This window comes from Aythya ferina, assembly GCF_964211825.1.
Source record: "Aythya ferina genome assembly, chromosome: 9".
NCBI lineage: Eukaryota > Metazoa > Chordata > Aves > Anseriformes > Anatidae > Aythya > Aythya ferina.
The window spans coordinates 7,351,167-7,376,261 of record NC_140305.1 but is presented as its reverse complement, the minus strand read 5'-3'; the positions used below and the strand labels follow the sequence as shown (position 1 = coordinate 7,376,261).

Below are 25,095 nucleotides of genomic sequence, written 5' to 3'. Positions count from 1 at the left end.
AGAACACCCTCCGCTTAAAGACAAACTGTGCGCGTGCAAGCAGAGCTAACGAAGCCTCCCTCCAAGCCCAGTCCACTCCTTTCAACACCAGTCCTTCCCAGCACGTGCATGGTCGCAGCTTTAACTTCCAGCACCAGCAGCCGTGTAATTAAGAGGCTGAAATGCTCTTGGAAACACACCGCTGGGTCTGCACGCCCTGCCTCAGGTACAACGCAGAGCCCCCAGGTCTCTGCAGCTCCCCAGGCCCGCGCTTGGCCACCTTGCCCCTGAGCTCCAAAACTGTGGGACTGAGCACCCAGCCCCTCACATGCTGCTCTCACCTCCTGCCTTACTGATGTACACGCACGGGAGCCTGATAGAGGAGAGGGGAGGATGCAGCCATTCCATCTGCATCCCCTTTTATGCTAAGAAAGATAAATGGAGGCTGATTCAGAGGACAGATTTAAAGAACGCACTATGTTATCTAGACAAGTGCAATCTTCCCAGGGAGCTGTTGTAGTGGTTGTCTCGAGATCATGCCTTTATTTGTTAGCTAAAATAAATGGACACCGCACAAAATTCAATTCATAGAGGAGGCATCCTTTCCAGCCCGCTATTCCTTCCTATTTTACTTAGCCAGAACTGTCTTGTCTTATTATTTATTGATGTGACCATTTAATAGCATATAGAAAATTAAAAATAATAAAAAGCTAATTAAAAACTTCAGTGCTTTCCTTTTAGCCTTCAGAAATCTTCTGAACTGCAAGACATTTATATCCACAGCACATTACAATTTAAGGGGTTTTCTCTCTGTCATAATCCACGGATACTTTCAATGGATTTTAATGTAGAAAAAACCAAAGAGATTTTCATGCACAAGAAAAGCATTTAATAAAAAATCAGAATCAGTCAATCTTCTTTTTAAGACCAGGTGATAGAATTCAATAGCGGTGATAAAAGTCCTAATAAATTCTAGAGGAACAGTTCAGAGAGCTGAGAAAGAGCTTACAATTTCCTTTTAAGTTCATAAGGGACTTTTCTATAAGGGATGGTTTAAAATGTAAATGACCATGGGGATAAAAATACAGATGCTGTAGCTTCCTATGCCTCTCCAGACTGTATTAAAAAAATCTAAAACCGCGTAACTTTTGTTATTAGCAGTTCACAAATTACAGCTTCCATAGACCCTGAACCTGTTTTTCGAGTGCGCTGTAAGACTGCTGGGATCCCGGCTCTTGAATTTAGTAATGAGGGCAGATTACGTTAATCTAAGGAGACGCCATGAAATCCTTCAAGTAGCTGCAGATAGAGCCTAGACATTTGCCTGCTTTGTTTGGGAGGGGAAGCCCAGCGGAGCCTTGCCGCAATAATAAAGTGCTCCCTGCATGCCAGTTCACACGTGGGGCTAAATCTGAAGTGACATTTCCCGATGAAAGGAGCAGTATTCACTCGTGTGCTCAGCATTTTGATGTCCGCCCCAACCTGGCAAACATGATTACAGAGATCCGGCAGCCGTGCCACAGCTCTATTTAGTCCTCACAGCTCAACGCAACGCCACACAGAAAATAAATAAAAAATCACAGGCTGCCTTGGGATGGCACTCTGGGAATAGGGCTTCATGCATATGGATGGCCTTGACACACTTCTTGCAACTCCTTGAACAAGGACGGAATATCTGAAGCGCCCTGGGCTGCTGTACCACCCTTGCCAGGCCAGCTCAGCGTCCTGCCCTTCAAACCGTGCGCCGGGGCAGAAACTTGGGCGCTTGGGGACGAGCTGTGTTTATTTGTGCTCCTCTGCGTGGCATTTTAATTAGTAACTGTGCGGACTTAAAACCTTTGAATGGACGCACAGGGACAGTTGTGCAGCCTAGCTTTTGTGTTTCCACTCTCTCACAAAAAATCCTGTTTGAGGACATCAGCAGGGGGTTAATGGAAGCTTTGATAAAGTTCTCCGAGGCCTTTTCTTGTTGCTCAACTACAGACTGGACTCTGCTGTCTTTCTGGCTGCTTTCCAACTAATTAATTTAGTCAGCTGCAAAAAGAATGAGAAGAGTTAGAAGCCCAGATAAACATTTGGTAGCCTCGAATACTGCGAGGCGAAGCCTCCTTCCATGTCAAAGTCCTTCCTTGCACACTGCTGACGGGGAGCGCCCAGGCTGCGCGGCAAGCTGGGGGAACGCGGCATGTCAGCGTGCTGCCGGGGGAAGGAAACGAGCAGTTAAATCATCCTCTGCAAATGAACGCTCCAGGACCGTGCCTTGATCTCTGTCAGGTTAGTAACTACTCATCTGTACCTACAGACCCGAGACCAGAATTTGATCAGATTTGATGCCTCTTAAAAGTTAATTCATATAATTACAAGCATGTTCAGTGCTAACCAGTCCTGAAATTAAACACCTTTTTCCTGAGGTAACAAGCCCTATTTTCCACAGCAAACCATGAGATCCTTTTAAAAATGTGACCAACTTTTATTTAAATGCTGCAATTACTTCTTGGCACTATCTGACATGCAACTTGTCTAAGCTGCTCGCTGAACCCTGAAGCTGGTTATTTACTAAGGATCTTTAGAAAGCACTTTTTTTTTTTTTTTTTTTTCCTTCCGAGCAAGACTTGTATTCCCCACCTTGAATACAAATTCATGGAAATGGGTGGTGCAGGTGGCTTTGCCAGCAAGCAGGCAGTTGTTATTTTAATTATTATTTCTTTGTGGAAAGCTGCAGTTACCTTAAAATAATAATGTAATCCCTCCCAACAATAGCTTTCCCGGTTTTGTTTTGAAGACAGCAGCACGTATACTTACAGCTAGGCATTTATTACAGGCCATCAGCTAAAGCCTGCCCAAGAACACGGAGTCGTTCATAAGAAACTCCCACTTGCATCTGCCAGCTTGCAGAAGCTCCTTACTCAGAAACATTACCTTACACACAGCATTAAACGTGCAGGAGGACAGATCTGAAATGGCCAGCTCTTGACATCCCCGAGACGCGAAGAAATCCCACGCTAAACACGGAAAACTTCCAACTTGGAAGTGTTCCCGACCGTTCGCTTCCACGCAATTCCCAAGTTTCCTGTGCTGGGATCACTTATCTTCCTTGTGGATCTCCCTCCCACCACGGCTCTGTTTGAAAGGTCTGTGGTTTCCCAAAAGACGTGGTTTGGTTTGCTTCAGAAGCCCTTGCGGTAACTCTCTTGGATGGAGATCTGCAGGGGGCAGGCACAGCTCGGCTCCCCCGGACACGGCTCGTCCTGCACCGTGGCACCTCGCCTCGCTGGCCATGGCAGGCGAGACCTCACCGCAGCTGACAGCTCGCCCCAGCCCTTCTGCTGGAAAAGCAGGGGAGGGGTTGCTAATTCTGCCTAGCAGACCAGCGCAAAGCCTTAGGAGGCACACTGGTTTAGATTCAAACTGAGAAAGTTGCATACCATTAGCCCGGAATTCGGCAAGATGCTGCAAGAAATCACCCGGAGTGTCACGCTCACGTATCACCCCTTTTTTAAGTCTCTGCTTGCGGGTTTTGAATCTCTTTCCCTATCGAATAGATGCTTGACACAGCTCCACTTGAGGAACAAGGTGACTGCTGATCCATCATCCTCAGTACAAACACCTTTAAAGCAAAATAAAAACACCCCTTCGCAACTCCCCTTTTCCATCACCCTGGTGTTTTGCGGGCAAAAAAAAACCACAGCAGCCAGAAGTGCTGAACACATCCAGAGCTCTGGACATCTGGCACAGACGCCGCTGTTTGCCAAGAGATTATTTTAAATCAGGCTTTGGGGGAACGGAGGGAGCCAGGGCACTGCGAGTGTTTGCACACCCACAGACAGCAGCACCGGGAGCCCCCCCGGGGGGTGTGCCCGGGGAGAGGCCTCCTGGAACAGGCTGTTTGTGTCCTCTGGCCGCAGGGAACAAGGAACGGGGAAGGGTGGGACCGTGCTGGATGCAAGTCCTTTGAGGAAAATTACATCAACTCTGGGACCAGCAGCGGGGGCCCTCGGCCACCCGTGGCAGCGCCCAGGATTTCTTAGGAAAAAGGGAAAAGGTTTGCGAGGGCTGAGCGTAAAACTGCAGGACTCTGAACAAGCAGAGAGCTTGCTGTTCCTGCAAGCAAAATTAATTTCTTGGACCACCTCCCTGTTGGTAAGATTCTCAAGGTGCACATAGGTATCAATAGCTCGACTCTGCTTCATCTCTGTCCTCCTCTGTAAAAAAGTCAAAAAATGTTATATTCACTCTCCAGGTAAAGAAATTATTTGCTGTTATTTCTACTGAAACCAGGACTGTACTCAAAGAACACGATGGAGCTTCCAGAATCAGATGGACGGATTGATCTTCAGACTATCTGCTAATTTCTCTTTTCTAGTAGCAGTTTTAATGGTATTCATGCAGCCACATAAAGAGAATCCTGCAATTGAAATCTAGTTAACAATGGCTTTTGATGTTTTGCTCTATAGCAGTTCTTCATAGATAAGCTATAAATATCCAGGAAAGTAACACATTTAAAAAAAAAATACTGAGAGCCTGAGGTTTACTGGCTTTGGCATGTTTTGCTTTTGATCTGCCTGAGCAACTATTACTTTGTCGATATACGCAGCGCGCACTGACCAAGGGCAATGTACGGCCATGAATTTTTACTGACTGCAAATCCAGTTCTGCACGGGCTAAACCACGCTGGCAGCATGCAAGACCTCATATGCATTTTCCGTGCCGTTCGGCACAACACATGAAGAATGCTAATCGACATTTGAAAGGGAACGTGGGCTTTCAAAGACCCACCGAAAGGCCAAATGGGAACATATTCCCCCACCACCGGGCCCAGCGGAGCTGGCGGGTCACCTGGAAGCATGCAGCTCCCACTTTTCGCCCCTTCATTTCTAACCTAAAACATGATCTGCACCAAGGGGGTTTTGGATTTGTTGTTTTTGCTGGTGGAATTAAAAACATCCACAAACGAGCACGCCTAAAGGCCGAATAAAGCCGAGCAGCAGCTGACATTTCCCTTCCCCGCACTGAATTTCGGGTTCACCGCAGCTCGGTCATCGCAAGCGCCGCCTGTCCCAGAAGAGCACAGGATTCACGTGGGTCCTCTCAGCGGGTCCTGCTGGCACCGTGACCCATTTTAGCCCTGCCTGGAAGTGGCAGCTGAACAACTGCAGGGCTCTGAGTGACGGTGAGGGACCAGGGGAGCATACAAAAGAGGGGGAAGGACTGCGGCACCGCCAGCCGTGCCGAGATGAAGCGGCTGGGAGACAGGCGAACAGACAGCTAGACAGGCAAGGTGTGGGGGATTGGAGACAAAGGAGCGGGGAGGGAAGCGAGAAGAGAAAGAGGAAAAATTGGGACGGGGAGCCTGAGATATTCGTAAGGAAGATCCCTTCTTGAACCTGAGCACAGGCAGCGTAGATTTCTAGTTTTATGCAGGGGGAGAAAGAGGAAGTTTCTTTATTTATCCTCTTTTTTTCATCTTAATTGGCACATCCTTCCTCTACCGAGCTGAGATGGTCTCCTTAAAGACGCACCGAGCCCCAGGTACCTAACAAGGCAACAAATCACCAGGCAGCCTGCCTACTCAGAAACATCAAGCGTTTAACTCCCGCACGAAGGGAGCAAGAAGGAAGCCCATCCCTCACAAAACACAAACAAAAACAAGGGAGGAAAGAAAGCTGAAGAATGAGTTGGGATTTTAAATCTTTTTCAGAGCTTGCTTAGGTTTCCCCCCACCATTGCTCCCCTGCCTTATGAGCTCCTTTAGCACCTGTACAAAGACGCGGTCCCAGCTGTGTGGCTCACTGGACAACGAACCAGTCTAGATACCTAAGAAGTCAGGCTGTAGTCTTTATTAAAATATAAAGTGTGCAGTGACTCTTCAAGAAAAAAAAAAAAAAGGAGAGAAAAAAAAAAAAGCTTCCTGCTTGCTGTGAACAAGGTCTCTTTATTGAGAGATTTACTTTTAATTTTGAACAGCTTCGCAGCATTATCCTTACTGGGGGGAAAAAAAAAAGAGCCTGGAGATTTTTGAAGTGTTCAGTCAGCTGCCTGGCAGGGATTCGCACTGAAACCAGCCTCTTCGCAGCACCATATGAGAACTGCTGGTTTGCAGCTCTTCCACAAGTCGTTTCACATTTTTAAGGGATGGGCAAAGTGCTGATTTCATTTGAGCAAAAAGAGCCAGCCACAAAAGCCACCACTGCTAGCAGGGACCCTCAGTATCAGTATTTCCCAGTCCTCACTGTGGTGAGGTGCTGGCTGCAAGTTTCTACAGCTCAGGGCTTCATCCTTTGCTTTTTTAATTTTGTTTTAATCTTATATGGGAAAAGAGCAGCAGCTCCCGTCTCAAAAAAATCAAAAAATTATTATAATAAACATGCATAATAATAGCGAGCTGAATTCACCATTCAAAATTCTTAAAATGGCACAACACTGAAGTGTTTCACTAGGAGATAGAAATTTTTACTTGGTTCAAAGCCTGAAATTTAGATTCTCTCTTAAATATATATACATACATATATATATACGTACACATAAAAACCAGGACCTTTTCGAAGCAAGCAGGAAAAATACTTTTTCAAATGCTTTTTGATCCCACTTTGAATGGCAAAAGCTTATTTTCATTTAAACATTTTTCTACAGAATTGGAAACTGAAAAGAGTTTCTAAACAAAGGTGGAAAGTAAACAGCCTCATTTCATTATCTCCAGGAGTAAAGCGGCAAAAGCAAACACAAAAACACCTGTGCTTTTCAACTGCACCTTTTATGTCACTGCAACACATTTCTTCAATTTCGTGCTGAATACACCAGTACCTGGTTTCTCATTGTTTTCTGTTCTGCCTCCAAGCGCATGCCTTCTTTAGGGGCTGGCACCGATGCGAGCAAACATACAAAAAATAGGATTTCTGATTCCAACATTAAAAAACTGTGTTCTAAAATGTCCACAGATTTTCTTCAGATTACATGGTTGCATATTTGGGAGGTCAGCTTGAGACTGTACGTAAGATGAAGCATTTTTAGTCCCAATCATCCCTATTGATTTTATCTCTAGAATGCACCTCTTGCAAGCAATTCCCTGCGATATGACCCACAAGCGCTGCTCACATCACTAAAGAACCATGCTAACAACATTTCATTTCTATCAAATGTTGGAAAGCACAACCATAGATAGCAAAAACAGTAGAGCAGTTTATAGATTTTCAGTGTTGGTAGACTTGTTTTTATTAGCAAAAGAGGGAAAGAATTTTATTAAAGGAGGAGTTTGGCTCTAATCTTTCTTAAATTAAAAACTGCTGCAATGAAACCAAGGTAGCTTTACATTAGTATGAGAAAGGTGCAAGAGCGAAATCATACCTATGGCAGTGCTCTGTCATGACATGATTTCTTTGTAATGAAATATAGTGAAAGAAAATGAGTGGCACTGGAATTCTACTGCACCCCAGATACACATTTACAATGATTAAACAGATCAGTACTTGTAAAACCCAAGGGTCCAACTTTATAAACCTATACTCAAGCCAAGCAGTTCCACTGAAATCAATAGGATTATTTGCATATGTAAGGACTATTTATCTTAGTTGAGATCTATACGTTTAGATCACACATTTCTATTTAGATCTTCTATGCAGCAGAATGCACAAAGATGTATGAAGAACAGGAGAACAGCAGCACCTTGGAGTTAATTTTCATGTGTACCGGTACAGCTCTCTCCAGCCCTCTGAAGCATTTGATAGACTGGGCATGTCTCATAATTGGAAATGCTGGCAAAAATACAAATTTCCTGATGTGAAGAACTGCTACTCATGGATAATAAACAAAATCAATTCTTATTTGCATATTCAATCAGATTTCGGTTTGCATATTAAAGCGTAAGATGGTAGAATTTTCACACGGTAGATGGATCCCACTCACTTATTCATGCATATATGCATCCACTAATCCCTACACATGCCAAAATCAGTCAGAAATACTCTCTTTGCTAGGCATTCGTAGCACAAAAACACTGTCCCTGCTGCTGTTCTCAACCTTTTCTCTTTTCATATAGCATATGACAGCATTCTCCCGGAGCTTTCTCCTACATCTCTGTAATAGCTCCTGTTCTCTATTAATCATCTTTTCACTGGACAAAACAATAGTTTGGATTTTTGAGTTATAATTTAAAAGGGATTCTGTATCACTTTACTGTCATCTTTATGTATAAAGAACAAAAATACAAATGAAAAAAGGACCAGATTTGCAAAGGAGCTTCAGTGTGGACTTGACAATTTTAGTTTCAACTGTGACTGCAAAAATAAACACACCTCTCACGGTTAATATTGAAGTGCAGTGGACTAGGGCTAGGATTTGCAAGTTTTGATTATGCGTACCTATTTTTCACATGCTTCTACTAGGAAACAGAACTCACAATATTTATGTAGTCCAGTACTCTCAGAACATACAATATTCACATTGTCCCATACACCAGAACTCCACAGATAAAAGATAACCCCACAAGCTAGGCTTTAAGGTGCTGAATGCCTGCAATGTTTACAGGACTTGAAGGCAATCAGTGCTGCAAGTGATTAGATAACAGGTTTGACAGTCTTGTAGCCAGTCTGACAGTCTGGATATCTAATTTGCATATAGAAGAGTGTCATATTCAAATGTACATAATTTTGTGCATTAAATTAAAAATTGAACTGGAACCCTGTGCTTGAAATCCTACCTATCTGCAAACAATAAAAGTTTTCATGTAATTAAAGAAAAAAAAAAAAAAGAAATTATCATCAGCACTAAACCCCATTCTGCTGCAGCTTTTGCTAGGTCAAACACAGGGAACTGAAAAAACTGGAAGCATTTAGGATATCTGAAATAATCAGGTATAGACACAAATAGTGTTTCACTCTCCCAGACGAGCAAAATGTAAAAATCAGGCAGCATGAAGATGAAAGCTCATATGGGATTTCTCAAGTAATGCCAGGTCTGATCAATTGAAATGTTGTTAGCAGCAGGTTAAGGAGGTATTTATTTAACAACAGGACAGAATCTAATTGACTTTGCAAGGAGAAGAGCGCTAGCATGAAGGCAAGCGAGAGTCGACTCATTCTTCTTTCTGAACGGTACAGAGCTCTTTGGGAGCAGGCAGAAGCACAATGCTGCGCTCCCCAGCCACGTATTTGTCCCTCTGCAAACTCCAAGGGCACGTCCACGTCCACGTGCGGCGTCTCCCTGACAAAGGGCAGAGCTGCTGAGTGGCTCTGGCTCTGTCCCCTCCGCGTCGCCCACGGCAGCTGTGCTGTTCTGCTTCTGCAGAATGCCTCCCAGTGTCCTCGCAGTGTGCTGCAGCGCAGCTCTGCAACCAGCTACGCTAGTCAAACCCTCCTCGGTTTTTCTAGCTCTACAGAATTTAAACTATCCATATAAATAACCCAGAAAATAAGGGTTTGACCCAGTTATGCATCCTTGTGTTCATTTGCTCGTGCTAAATTTAATGGAAACCACAGCTTTCCTAAAAACAGGGAAAATGGACAGGAATAAAGTTTGTATTTAGGCTCCTACCTGCTTGGTTCGTTGTCACAGTGACTGACACAGCTTGGTCCTGGCTGGGATTGTGCTTGGACACTCCATTCACTGCCCAGACTTCAAAGGTGTAGTTTGTGTGCGCCAGGAGGTCGGTGATGGAGACCTTGGTGGTTTTCAAGCCGTTCTGCTGCGGGCTGAAGTGCACACCACTGCCACACGACCGGCAACGGCTGAGGTCACCCGCACCGCACCTCTTGCACACCACGTTGTAGGAGATGTCCTCCCGACCACCTTTGTTCTGCGGGGGGCTCCACTCCAAGTTCACCGATGTCTCATTGACGTTGGAAATCAGGTTCTGGGGAGCAGACGGAGGGCCTAGAAAGAAAACATCCACATCATTAGTAACTGGAAAGACTGTATGTACAATCCCAGTGAAGTCAATGTCAGCGGAGACTATGCAGAATTTTATTTCTGTGTTCTTCATGAAGATGAAAAATTAACTAGCAAGTCAAACTCTAACCTCTTCATGAAGTTACAGTATTTTCCAGCTCAAAATTAACCTGCAAGTCCAGTACTGCAATCAAACAAGAACTGTATTCTTCACTTGCGCTCTTTATACTCCTTAGGAAATCTTAAATACGTATTTGGTCTACTTTACATTCATTTTTCATGATCTCTCAAGCAAAGCATTAAATGCACAAAACTCCTGCTTTATTTGAAATTTTCAGGGTCCTCCATTACATACAGGCATACACCCACTCAAAATCTTGATCTCCCAATATTTTTATTTTCTTAACAATAGAAGTGCAATATTTTCCAGACAAATTGATGTCAGATCACCTTCAGCAAATCGTGAAGCCAATCAAGCAAAGGGCTGGACGTGGCGCTCTGAGAAGATACAACCTGTGGGGCGCAGGAGGAAGACTTGGGCAGAAGGAGAGCTACAGCTCTTGGGCAGAAGGAGGGAGGAGGTTGCAACAGGGCAGCCCCACGCTGCCCGTCAGGAACCTGCTGCCACGTTCAGGGTCGGCTCTGCCCGGCCCCGCACACTGCCTCCAGCACCACCCTGCCCACTCCACAGCCAAAGCACAGGCAGAAACCTTATTGACATGCTTCAGTCCCCGCAGGCACCAGCCCAATATGCACATGAAAAAATGCAGAAGAGCTAATCCTCTGATCCTTAATCTAATTTCAATACAGTTGAGGTGAGACACACTTTTTCCATCCTTAAATTTAACAGGAATGATTCAGAGCAACCCCATGAAATAGATGAAGGATTTTATACAACACAAAAGCTTCGCTGATCATCAAAATGCAGCCACTTCTGGGGCTGAGCACAATGGCTCTCTGACTACATGCACAATACTGAGGTATGATATTTTACCTTGTGTCCTGTCCCGAACAGAAATGAAGCAGAGTGAGAATGGAGCATGCAAAATGTAATGATCCAAACCAGAATGCAGTGAAAATGGCAGTCCTTAGTAATCACGCATGGCTAGAGCTTTAAATACAGATGTTATTACTGGCAAAACACTGGAAATGATTTTGTAGGAAGCCATAAATTCAATTTTTATTCAAGACACAGGAGAGCTCCTTAAATTTCCCAAAATATATTTGATGGTTGGAATTCAAAAACATTCAACTAGATCTGCAGGCAGAAAGGAAGGGAAGATAATGTTCTTACTACTTTCATTCCAGGTTTTTCGTTCTTGTTATTTGTTAAATGTTGTGAAATTCGAAAACAATTCAGCCAGCACCAATAGTTTCATTAAGCGTATAAATAAATTAATCTTAATCTCTCGTATGCCAAAGGTACAACAGCACCAACCAGGCTAAGCTGGGAACTGAATAAATTGTGGTGAAACTCTGCTGAAACCATGAAGTGATTCAAGTATACCACCAAAGATGTTAAGCCGTCTAAAGGTGACTGTGGTGAAGATGAATTTTGGCTGCCTGGATTCATCAGGGCCTCAACATGGAAGGCTGAGATCCGAGCACGCTGCGGAGGTGGAGGTTTTGAGGGCTGCATCATGTCCTGGGGTCTGTGCTTGAAGCTGCCAGGACATAACAGACGTTCAGCAGGACACAGAGTATTTGGATTTTTTAAGAAGCAGATATGTAAGGAAAAAGTCTGAAATGACACAGAGGTCAAATGTGCCTACTTATCTTCAGCACCTAGATGAAAGGCTTCTGCTGCAAAAGTGGCTGAGCAAGGACTGTGTCTCTGTGCTCAACTTCACAAATACAAAATTAATATATTCATTTTGAGAGGAGGGAAATCCTCCCTTCCTGCCAAACCTTTGAAGCACAGTCTCTGGGCTAAGCAGAGCTGGCAGGCAGAATTAGTGCCACGAGAAGACAGAGCACAGGGAGGCCCTGCCACAGGGACTCCTCCTGCCTGCTGCACCACAGGGCTGCAAGCCTGCACTTTGGTTTACGCACTGGCAGCACACGGGACTCCCAGGGACAAAACCCTTTTACCCAAGGGTCAGCTAGTGCACAGCGAGACCCTGAGAGGAAAAAGCAAGCAGCTTTTTCTTGCAGAGTGCTACCTGGCTGCATTGCACTGCCCAGGGCTGGGACAGCACGGGGCCAATGCCCCCTGCCAGGGCGGCCCTGGCATGCCTGTTAGCTCACAGACAGCAGCCGGGTTGGGGTTAATCTCAGACTTGCTCTGACGTCCATTAAGATATTTTCCAAGGCTCTAGGTCCAGTTTCACGTGGGAAAATGTGCCAGAATGAATCAAGCTCCTCAGAAGCAAAAAGTCAGTAATTAGTATGTGGGACAGGGCAGAGCAGTGTCTAAACAGAGACGCACCGAAGCGGAAAACCAGGGAAGCAGATGCTTGCAGGTCACAGAGATGAGCGCACCACCTCCAGCATGAAAAGGAAGATGCGGGGGAGTTTCCAAATGGTGGGCTGACATTGCAGTGAGGGGAAAAGCAATTTCCTTTCTTTCTGGAGCATAGTTGTTAATGGAGCTGTTGGCACCGGGAGTGGGGAATAGTTTCAGATTGATGGGCCTGGTTTCAGATGTTGAAACACGGGGCGTATCTGCTCCATCAATGGTGATCAGGATTTGCTTTGTTTCTGACAACAGAGCCACTGCTGCTAGAGGAGAGGAAAACCCTTTCATGGCCGTGGGAGGCTGGAAACGCCAGCATGGGGGCACCCAGACAGGGACCTGCGGAGCTGCCCCACTCTGGCACTGGAGGGACCCCAAAGAGGCCCCAGGTTGACCACGGGGCCTGAGAGCAGGATCCCTCGCCCACCTATTCAGCAGCACCACGAGCAGACACGGGGGAACGGAAGTTTTTAATTTTATTCCTTCTTGAGACTCCATAAATCTTGCTTCACAATAAACCCATCGAAATCAACTGAGCCATGAAGCAAATGGAAAGGCCTTGGGTGGAGCAACTTCGCTGTGTGTGTCTGAGCTCAGGGAAACACCGAAGAGTCTGTTTAGCAACAAATAATCTTTGTCAAGCTAATCTTGCTATCTTCCTCAACCCTCCTATTAGATTTACTTAAATGTATTGGGCAATGCAGATTGTGTATGTCTTTCCCTTGCTGCAATAAGCTACAGGCTTTATATCTTTTTATCTCCCTTTCATCCACAGATAGACAGATCTGTCTGTCTTAAGGACACGTACCCCATCTCAAATGAATATTCAGGAAGACTAGAGTCTTTAAGGAGTTAACAGCATCAGCACTGACTTGCACTAAGGATATATTTTCGCAGTCTTACCTGCATTTTAACTTTTCTATCCACCACTATTTCTCTCCCCCCATTCCTACAAGGTACTTAGGTCCCACTCCCAGGCAGAGGCCTCCTGCAAGCCACTACAAGGCTGATACGAGGCTGTTGAAATCCATGACAAAGACAGGAATCATCACCTGACCAGCTCCCTCCTACCTTATCCGAGCCATCTCTGAGGATTACAGGTCTCCCTGAGCACACCTGAGGAGCCCCCTCTGCCTTGTGCCAGGGACTGGCAGCTCTGCAGGACTAAGGGAGCCCCTCTGCAGCGCGGACACTGCTGTCAAGTGAAGCAGGGTGCAGACATGAGGCCATCTCATTACGCTGTTTGTTCGCATGAGAATAATGTTCAGCCTTTAAGACAGCTGCCCTACACGTTGCAGGACCACTGGAGGTTGCAGGCTCAAAGTGTGCCCGTTGTTCAGACAGCAGCCTGCCGAGGAAGCCATCCCTAAGCCCCTTTCTTCCTGCCACCAAACAGCCACGGGAGGTTCAACCCAGTGGAGGTAGCAGGAAGAAGAAAGCCCATCCTCAATGCAGCGAACAATTTCAAGAGGCAAACAGCACAAACAAGATTAGCAGCAACCAAGTGAAAGCTCCTCCTGCCCTCGGGGATCCGTCTCGCCCAGACTTCCAAGTGTGCCAAAGGGAACACCAGGACCCTCAGTGTGCCCCAGGACACAGCAGCCACAGGCACCCCAGCACTCACTAAATCTTGGTGAGCATTGAGCCCGAAGAAGAAAGCCTTCCCCTGAGCAGATTGGGTGTACCACAGAGCTGTGGGGAAGGGGGTGCTGGAGCTGGAGGGCCCCCAGCCAGGCACAACCTGCCCCTCCTGCAGCTGCAAACATGGGCAGCTGGTAAATACCTGTGGAAAGAACTGCCCTGGCATCTGAGGGCAGACCTGTAAATGTGCTGTGTGACTGCATTTAAATGGCTGGAACAAAGGTTTTAATATCACTGGTTTTGCATCTTGCTTTTTTATTTTTTTCTTACTGATCTGCCCAGCACTGTGCTTCTCTGAAAGCCTCTGTGGGTGTATGCAGTAAATTCAATTACAGTTTTCTACAACCAGACCAGACAGACTTGTTTGACACAGAGAATACTGTCTTCACTAAACCAGTTCATTTAGTTCAGCAGCAGTGTATGGTTAGAAGGCGTGGATTAAAGGGCAGCAAGAGGAGACGAGAAATAAATGATTCCAGGCAAAACACCTCCCAAGTGACTTCGCTGTCCCACAAAATGACAAGGCATGAGGAAGAACTTGCAGCTGGGCCCTGTGCTGGCCCAGGCTGACACAAGTCTGAACCCCAACGCTGACAACCAGCAGCCCCAGATTTTGGTCAGGCCTTTAGAGCAGCCAGAGCAGATTTCATCCCCTGTGAAGTGCAATGGTGACAAACAACTTTTGTTCACCAAAGCTGTATGTGACCAAAAAAAATGTTTGTTTTTCTTTTTTCTTTTCCCAGAGGTCCCATAGACAAAGCACTGAAGACAACAAAGCTGCAGGGCTTTGGCCTAGCCAATTTTAATGGACCTGAGTAACCTTACAAGCTATTTTCTCAGGTTGAAAACCAGAAACATCACAAAACAAACAAAAAAGCATTTCAGCAGAAGGTTCTGTCACTTTCTGACTTAAAGTGAATTCAGAACTTTGAGAAACCCACTGTGTTGGCACTGAAAGTAAGGCTCTCTCCAGCTACCCACAGCTGTCCCAGCCCGGCCCCTGGCAGAGGGGACTCCTTTCTTTGTGCTGACTGCGTCCTCAACCACTGATGGTGGTGGTGGATTACTTTGGCAGCAACATTATCCATTAAGGACTACGTAGATATTATCAGTATTTGGACTGTAACCACATCTGTTTACTATTAACCTGTGTTATGGTTAATATTTATTACCTTGAAAGATAGATCTGTGGGAGGACATCTATTAAAAACACATGCTGAAACCCACACTCTCCATGGAAGTGCTAATGGAGATATTTCAAATATATACCCTCAAGAAGCCAAGACTTCGTTACGAGCATCCTGTCAGTCACCAGATCAGTGCACTTAAAGTGCAGTCTCTTTTAAAAAAAGGAAGATACTTTCAAAACCTACGTATGCAGCTGAGTAACAAGCAGGATGAGGTTTTTCAGCCCTGGAAGGAGAAAATGATTAAAAAAAATAATTTAGTCTGTATGTGCATATGTGTAAAAGCACATTTCTCTATCAGGTAACGGATGCCTCTGCAGCCAGGGCAATGGATAATTATTTTCAAGTGGGTTGTCACCCTGCATTCAGCCTGCGTTTGCCTGACAGTGTGAAATCGGAAGGAAGCTTCATTGGCAATTCCCACCAGACATCAGAAAACCTCAAGCATGTAGAAAAGACTTTAATCTTCTTTAACCATTCCCGCACTCTCCTTGAGGAAAATATCAGCTCTTTTTTGAGGCAGAAAAAGCAGACCTTAGCTTGATAAGGATTAAAAATTACTCTAAAACTAAAATAATACGATAGCCTGCTGCAGTTGGAAGCTTTTTAACTTCACCCTCAGACAGAGAAAACTCTATAAATGTACTGTTAAGTGCAGCAGAGTGCCAATTATACGTTTGTTAATCAATCAGACGGACAAGTAAGCTTCAATGGGCCTCAGACCAGGACTGACAAAAGGATCCTCTTTACAAGCCTGCAGCAGAGAGAAGCTGACCCTCTTCATCTGCAACAATTTCAAAGGGAACTCAGGGTATTCAGAAATCTTGAGCTAATTTGCTATATAATAAACAAGATTCGTACAACAGGGAAGACTGCTATGACTCACTGTACTGAAGAAGCAGCCTAGTATGAACAGGACTGATTTGAATCAGCAACTTTGGCTCTGGCTATACTACAGACATGCAGTCAAAAGTTAAGTCTTCGATAAGTTACAGGAACAGCAGTAACCTGGAAGTAAGCTTCCAACTGCCTAATAGCAGGAAAACCTAACTGGTAAATGCAGGATCAGAAACAGTGAGAAGTTCAGCCCATCTTCTGCTATACAAGATCTGAAAGCCAGCAGCTGTGTACAACACAGCAAGAACAAGGAGAGCAGATACAAAAGTGTGCAGCAAGAACAAGGAGAGCAGATACAGAGGTGTGCAGCAGAAAGGACCCATACAGCAAACAACTCCAAAGATCTCTGGAGCATATCTACAGAGAGCAATGAAATGTGACGTGAAGTACATCACGGCCCTTTGCAGGGGTGAGCTGGGGCTCCAAGAGACAACAGGGCTGCACGAGGGCTTTCTGCTGTCCTGTCAGCCTCGTCAGTGTGACCACACTGCGGCTCTCTCCATGGAGCTCACCATGCCGTCACTGCAGGGCGAGCCTTGAACAATTCCAATCAATACCGTAACTCAATCATGAGCCGAACATTTGTCTCCCCGGAGGCAAGGCTCAGTGTGAAATAAAGAGTTTACTATTTTTGGAGTGGACGCAAAGAAAGTAATTATTAAATAATCAATTAAACTCTTTAAGTTGCCTTACTGAAATGTCTGGCAAAGCGGTGCCAGGCACAGCCTTTAAGAAAAAGCACCTCAGCCTCCTCTTTCCATTTCATAAAGCTTCATTAAACACGGACAACTGTGGTGCTGTCAATAAAGCTTCAGCAGGTGAGACGTGAAGCCCTTCGGATAAACCTTTCTTGTTGATCTCTACCCATCTGAAAGACAAGTTATAAAGCAGAGCAAACTCCCGGGCTGTGCAGTTTGGGCTCAGAAGTAAAGCCCACGCTCTCCCGTGACAGTTGTGTATCTCGTGGCCACTAATTGCTTCTTTCAGCAGTTGTGGACAGCTCTCCTGTTGCTGTGGGCTGGTTTACACAAGTGCTGACAGTTGGGGAAACCCTCGCTTCTCATCTGGCTGGCTACCCCTGACCATTTATCATTACAGATCATGTGTTTTTACAACTGGTGAGACTAAAGTCAACAGCCTGCAAGGCGCAGCAGCCACTTGAAATATCAGTCATCTGCTTCCCCCTCCCTCCTTTCTGTGCATGGTTAGCATTGCAATGGGGTTTTAATAAGGCATCTGATTTGGTAAACAATTCTTAATTTATTTACTCGGGCAAGACTCCTTTGACTTCAGCAGGAGTTCTGCCAAGCTAGGGATCTTGGGCCGATGCCAATGATAAAATGCCCATTTCACTGGCATGTACGATTTCCTATTTAGTTGCCAAAGAACCCTGGTTACCAGCTTCACAATGGGCTTTGTTTCCTTTACATGGAGAACAATGCAATTGATATTTCCTCTTCTCTCCAGGCAAAGGGAGTTAAGCAGAGAGGTCCAGTTACTGCTGGCAGAGGCATGGGAAAACTGATGCTTGCAGGTGCTGCTCCGTGGGCTCTGTGTTTCTCTCCCCAGAACTGCCAAAAAGGAACACTTTGCATTGCCCTATATGCTAAGACACGTTACATCTTCTCTAATATGCTGTGCTGTGTCCACTCATTCTTGCAAGATAAAAAGAAAAATTCCACTGTGAATACCAGAAGGTTATCTGACAGCTTGACAAGAACGAAATCCAACCAGAGAAACATGTCATTCTGTCACTGGCCCGACTGCTGGATTTCTTATTGTTAGTCCTCTAATTTATTCCAGTGACTCTGCAGAACTAGGGCCTGACTAACCAAATCAAAGCCCCCACTTAATTGAGTAAATGTCTCAGTTAATTTAAGGCTCTGAACAGAGAAAATCAGAAGACAGCTAATAAACAGTTGCTGTATTTAAAGGAATGACGATTTTAAATCTACTGATTATAAACACGCATGGTCAAATTACGCCCGTCTCCTCTCTTAAAGCCATAACCACTCCCCTTCTTATTCAGTGCCTCCTCAGCTCCTTCAGTCTGTCTCCACAGACGACGGGACAGAGCCTTCTCCTCTGAGATCCCCGTCAGTCACAGTCCCAGCCCTTCCCCTGGGTCTGGCAGCGATGGAGGATTTATTTTCCCAACCTGCCTGGAAGAATTGTTCTTTCTATACCGCTCACCCACTGCTCTCTCACGTTGCAACTGCCATACTGCACCTGACGAGGCACTCGGACACACTGTTTACACAATGAACAACCTTCCAGGATGTTTTAAGAACAAAATCATTTACTGGAGGCATGAACATACAGAAAGGTGCAGAAGAATTATGACGCAGTACATTTCACTTCCGAAGATGAGGGGCTGTGCTGGCAGATACAGGGGGCTCCTACAGAACCAGGGCCAGAGCAAGCGTGCAAAGCTCTGTGAAGGAAGCAAGGCAAAGCCAGTGCAAAGCTACCTACAACCTACCACCCATTATATGACCTTGTGCTGTATCCTACTTTCTTACTCTTCTAAAAGGCACAGCACTGATAATCAGCGTCTGTCTGGAAATTCAGAAGAGGCACAAGTTAAGTTGAAGGAAAAAGAGCACACTTGTTTATTTAGAAGTCTAAGCAATCATAATAAACATATGCTCAAATAATCAGCTCCCGTGTAATTACTCATTTGCAGGCATAGTTATTAGGTAGGTAAATTCAGTCTTTTTTGGAAATGCAGGTCAAATATTTATCTCTGAGATACATTAAATTCAACACAAGATTGAGCTAAGGGCATATATTAGAGTGCAATATTTACCAAATTGAAGTGTTTAGACCTTTCAGACCTCTTTTAAAACCTTGACCTTGGAAACAAATAAGGACAGTGTTATTTTAATGTGCATTCAAATTTTAACAACACAGTCACACAGCTCTAGTGGAATCCACATCGAGTTTCCACTGTAGATTGCTCATCATTTCATTATGGTTCATTATGCTGATAACTGTCAGAAAGCATTAGAAGCAGGGGCCTTGAGTAATAGCACTGAAATGGTAATTTAAAAACAATATACTTTCTGGAGGAAATACAGCAGTGCACTAAATTCAATTAGAAGAGGCGAATGTAAAGACAACTAAGTGACGTTTGCTGTTTCAAGTCAGGCTCTTCGATTTCTTGATAACCTAAACTGGAGAAAGACCTTTCAAAGCAGGCACTTTTCTCTTGCATCTCACTGAATTTGCCCTCATTATCTCTAAGCTTCTCTGGTATAAACTGTCTTAAATGCAACCGTTTCAGAAATATTTCAGGCCACGCCAAAATACCAATCAACCAGTCACTGTTTGGGTGGCAACAACGGACTAAATTTTTCAGGGTCATTTACTGAGACAAATTTCAAGCTGGACAGCCTGTGCTGGTAATCTCTCTTTTGTAAAGGGCTTCCAATTAAAAATCATTAATAATCGGAACCAAACGGACAATATAAACAATACAAAACCATCCCGTACTTGCTCATAATGTGAGCATTGTTTGGTAAGACACAGTCTGAGAACCCGACTCATTAATGGTGGGGACGTGGGACCAACGCCCATTAGCTTAGGCAGGAGCTGCACCTGCCTGCACCAGGCTGCAATTCGGTCTCCTACCCACATCCTTATGGAGAAGGAAACTTGGGAACGAGGCTCATGATTGAGACTGATTGTTCGTCAGTCTTGAGGATGTGTGTGCTGGTAAGGCAATTTATTCCCCATTAGATTGCTAACCCTATGAAAAGCCCATCCCCTCAGCAAGCACTGAAGCGTAATGATGGTCTGAGTATTTGTCTTAATGCAACTTTTGCAGTGCTTCCAGAAGGGAAAAACGTCTGTGTTTTCCTAAGTTTATGCTCGAGTGTACCACAGGTCAATCATACCACCTCCATGCCCAAGCACACAGCTGACAAGCCCACTGTGCCTCAAAACTCAGTCTAAATTCCCGAGTTAGGTCAAGGAGGCAGACCCAGGGCGGCTCTGCTCCTCGGTGGTGACAGACACAATGATGAATATCCCCATGAGGCAAGAGTGAGGGAAAAGAGGCATCGGTAAATGTGTATGTCAGGGTTTCTATGCCCGGCCTTCCGACACAGCCCACTGTCTCCTATGCTCACATCCAGCCATCTTCTGCCCTTTCTCATAGGAGATTTAAGGCAAACATAACCACTCACTTCAGCAGAGATAAATAGAGCAGAATGCTAAAAACGGAGCACAAGTTATTTGTTGAGGTTGTATGCCTGGCTTAACTGAAGGTTAGGCACAGTTATTACAACTCAGCAAGGGACAGAGATGTCAGATCGTGGTGTTAAGGAGCAGGAAAACGCTGGAGCACCTCTTCTGACCAGCGCATCAGGATGTGGGTATTGCTCAGTACTTACCATGGGATTTGTGAGAAGGGAAAGGAAGGGGAATTCTCCAATTCCCCTTCATCCACCAGCACAGTCAGGCTAATGGAAAGCCCTAACAATCCTCCTCCCTCAACCCACAAGGCTAGATAAGTGACGAGGCCAGCCAGTCTATTACTAAAGGAAATCAATATCCAAGGGTCAAAGCTCTACAAAAACACATCCTAAGAAGCCTGAAGTTCTTCATCTCAAAAATTGTTTAGAAATAATAAAGAAAGTATCAATCCTCAGTCTATTCCAGGTGTTCTCTCCAAATTACCTGATGTTACTTATATTCACCTGGTCTAATAGTTCTCCAAGTGAACAGAAACCTGATTTTACAGGCCAGTGGAGCAGAGTCTATCTTTTTGCTAGAAGAATGGATCTCAGATACTGCGTTTTATTTCTTCATTAGTGTGCCGTCACACTGAGTGATTACTAAATGCTGGGCTGAATGAGAATACCAGGGTTAAAGAGACCATAATGAACAAAGAAGGTGCGTGATTATTATGGCTGTCAGCACAAGGGAATTGGGTTTGTCACCTGGTTTAACCAACTGGTAAGAACTGATTAGAGTCTGAATCCGTCTGAATGAACCTTTGATGTTTATGCTCCCTTCCGTCTCCGCATCTTGTCAGGAAGGGCGGACAAACGGGGAGTTTCTTCCGGAGGGGCTTCCTTCAGCAGGAGCCCTTTAAACGGCTTCTGTCACTTGCCTCAAACACCGGGGAGATGGCCACTTGGTCCGGGAGCACGGCAAGCAGCGGCCCCACCGCCCCCGTGTGCCGCGGGCCTGCGCCACATGGGCTGTGTCGTGCCCGTGCAGGTAGCACCACCATAGCCATGTTCAAGCTCTGCTGAGGCAACCTCAAAGAGAAGGTGGCAGCAAACAAAGCCGCCCCAAGAGCCAGCTCAGAAATAACTTCTGGGTCTTCCTTCACCTTGGATCACAGCAAAAACAGCTTTTAAGCTGCTGGTGAATTCGAAGCTCTGAAATGGGATCTCCAGAGACAGGCCTGTTTCCCAGGGCCAGACGGCCGTGGGATCGTGCTGTCGGCCTGCCTCTGCGTGCCAAGTCCTCCTAGATGCTGCAGAGATGAAGACTGAGAGCAGCACCGTGGCCCTTGCCCTCTCTTTTTCACTCTTCATATTTGCAGTGTAAAAGACCGAGATCGGGGACTTCAACTTTGACTGACCTCCAAAGACCAGAGTGGGGAAGGCTGCCAGCAGCAGGCCCAAGACTTGACAAAAAAGGGCTAAGCTTGCAGGAGAGCATGCTGCAAGCAAACATACATATCATTTGTTCACAATTCCCCCATCTGGAAGTGTTTTGCTCTCCCTTCAGACTTCGGTCCCTGCACATGCCTAGTTAAATTCAACCAGTTGATTACTAATTTGATTTCGGTTTGGTCAGGATATCACTCACTGCAACCAGGGCTTTATGAGAAACTTTTGCTGCTATAATGTTATTTAGGATGTATCTTGTGACAACAGTTTTATTGTTGCAAAAAGACATTTTCCCTAACAAAATTGTCAGGCTTTACATCTTCCACTGTAAATTGTGTTATAAAAAGCATGATCTTACCCACTTCAGCGAGGTTTCACAACACAGCTAGACCTCCATCCCCAGTCAATGTTTGGCAAGGGTCACAGGGACCTCTCTGCTTTCTTGCTAAGCAAAAGCAGCTGCTCCTGCCTATGCCCAGACCTGCTTAACCACCACCCAGCAGAGCTTACAGCTGAAAGGAAGGAGATTGCTGAGGAAGAGCTCAAATCAAGGGGGTGTGGGGAAAGGATGAGTGCTGCTGAGTTATGGACATGCTTTGTTTCTGCCTTGTAAGGGAGAAATTAAGATTTAAACAAATGTGAGTCATCTCTCTAAAATGAATTTGGAATATATTAAAACGTTACAAAAGAAATATCTCAGCCTTCCCTCACAGACACACACACACTACATAAATATACAGCTGAGCTCCAAAAATCTGGAAGCATTTCCAATGGCTTTCAGGGAAAGCCACACATGGATATCCCCTAGCAAAACACAACCCTTTCACTTATTGTTTCAAACTGCTCTGCTCCTATAGAAACGAAAACCAAAGCTCTAGATGATCACGATTTAACACCAGGGCATGTCTAGAATCCCAGGTCTTTGGCTGCCTAAACCATTAGCTGACACAGAGGAGAAGGAGCTGTTCCAGTAACTCTGCGGGTGCGCTCAGCGCGCTACGCCTCTTATTCCCCATGCTGAAAACGTTCTGGTGGAACTAAAGCATAATTCCATTTGCTGTGCATGATGTATTTATATACAAAGGATAAAATAAACCCTATTTTGTTGGGTTTGTTTCATTACGGTTTCAGATTTATTATTACCATTCTTTTCAGAGGAACATTTTTATGCTCCTAAGGATCACCAGCAACATTTTGAGCAAACTTAATATTTATAATTCCATTAAATACTATGTATTTACCTTATGTAACATAATTATAAGAAAACCTGAAACAATTTCTAGAAATATCAACATTTAAGACCATGAAAGGTGATGTGATCTATGGGACAGGTGCTCAGACTGGAAATTAGACCCGTAATTAGACCCAACTCTGTTATAGACGTCTGCAAGTCACTCCTCTTGCAGCTCCTCATTTATTTAGACTGTAAGCTCTCAAGGGTCAGCGCAATTGTGTCACTGTTAGGAATTCTGGGCTGAAAACTAAACGTTTTCTCTCCCAGAAGATGATCCAAAATGTAGACTGCAACTGCAAAGGACTGCAGGAGCTACCAACCGCTGCTGTCAGAAGTCGGACACTTCCTGGACACAGCTCTCCAGGCAACATGCCACCCATGCACATTTGGAGAAAGACAGAGGAAATAGATGCTGAAAGGGAAAGAGACTGTTTAAAGACCAACTTACGAGTGCAGGGCATGGATGCTGCATCATTTTCAGCTCGGAAAAAGCCCCGGTCGCAGGTGCAGGAGGTAGAGCCTTCCCAGATGGAGTAGCTGTGAGGCGGGCATTTGGCACACGCAGCATCTGTCGAGAGCGCCTTGTAGTATCCGATTTTGCAAGCTACATGGAGGAACAGGAAGGGAGAGTGTTACTTGCCCAGGATGCGATCATAAATTGCTGGCTTACTTATTCAAAATCGAGGAAGGAGACATTTCAAAAAGATCTAATGATGTCCTCTTAGCCCCAGGTGAAGAATTAACAATCATCACACTCTTAATGAGTCATAAAATCCTATGTCAGGATATACTGATTTCTAATTCCAACAAGAGCCATTCTAAAAGCTGGCTTGGAGATGGTAAAAAAAAAAAAAAATTATGGTCTTGTGTTGACACTGCCAGAAAATCAGCTGCCTCTTTGTGCTTACCACAGAGTTAACACATCGCTTAACCCATGTCCACCTGCATTCACACACACACACGGAGCACAACAAAAGGGGTGCGATTGGTTTATTCTGTGACCACTTAAGGAATGGCAGCTGACAGCCAGACACTGCCAATTTTGAAGAGGGAGTGGGAGAGGAACCCACTGTGACTGGCAGCGAGGCCCTCAGCCTGCCATGCCCGGAAACAGCTCATCTCCCTCCTGGCAAGGCAGGATTCGTTTAGCTCCTTCCCCCCCCGGGGAGGAAATCAGTGATGCTCTCCCTCCCCGAAGCCAGGGCCCATCAGTGACTGCACCGCTGGCACGAGGACCCATGTGCGGCTTGGCAAGCTTTCCGTGACATCATCTTCACAAATGCAATGCTTACATGGGTGGCTGCTTCTACATCACTTGGAAAAAAACTCATTAGTATCACTAATAACACATTTTTAATAGCGGCTAACAGGTATGGCATCCCAGAAACAACTCCCTTGGCTACAGATAAAAGCCCACCGTCACCACTGGCGTTCAGCGCTATGGAGACGAGGGAAGACGTGAGCACGCAATCGTGCAAAAAGGAAAGGTGGTCCCAGCACTTGCTGCGTGACTCACTCTTGCCACTTATCACCTACAGTACCTTTAGGGCTCACCAGATGCAGCTCCCACCTGCCCCAAGCCCACCCCGGGCCACCTCTCCTGCTTTGCCTTCCATCAGCCCCTCTCCTTCTTCCCTCTTTCTTTTAAGAAGCTGTCCAAATTGGGAATGGGAAGGGATTTGAGGAACACATTTATGAAGAGGCAAGTTCCTTCGCACGCTAACCAAAGCCATTTCTGGCACTTCCTTACCGAGCCCTGATTTTAGGACGTGCCGTGCGCCACCCGTGAAAGCGCTGGGACATCGACCCGCTTTGGCTGCCCCTGGACCAGAGGATCGTACCAAAACACATCGCCCGAACGACTAGGACATGCTCCCAGAGTTTATATACATCCCACAAGCAGATCAGGTTCAACATGCAAGGTGCTTTTTGGCCACGCTTCCAATGGCCTTGGGGATCCCATGAAAAAAGCAAGGGGAGCTCTGGAGGGAGGATTCGCAGGGAGGACAATTACCTTTCCTTTCATCCTACGACTGCAATATGTGGAGAGGGAGCTGTGCTATCGCTGCATGGCCCAGCCGAGTGGCAGGATCTGATCTGAGATCTCACTCCCAGGTTTTGTGGTTGCAGCTCAGATCAGAAACATGGCCAGGCCCGTGCACAGCCAGAGCAGGTACCCACGGATGGGACCCT

General features: G+C 45.5%; 1 protein-coding gene across 1 annotated transcript in view; it reads right to left on the bottom strand.

Annotated features, from left to right (window-relative positions):
- EPHA4 (EPH receptor A4) overlaps positions 1 to 25,095 on the bottom strand; it is a 94,919-nt gene that overhangs the window by 36,311 nt on the left and 33,513 nt on the right. The window contains exons 4-5 of the mRNA XM_084530285.1: positions 23,351 to 23,506; positions 9,505 to 9,843 (exon numbers count right to left, since the gene is read on the bottom strand). Of these exons, the coding sequence (XP_084386411.1) occupies positions 9,505 to 9,843; positions 23,351 to 23,506 (495 nt within the window). The remainder of the gene's footprint in view (positions 1 to 9,504; positions 9,844 to 23,350; positions 23,507 to 25,095) is intronic.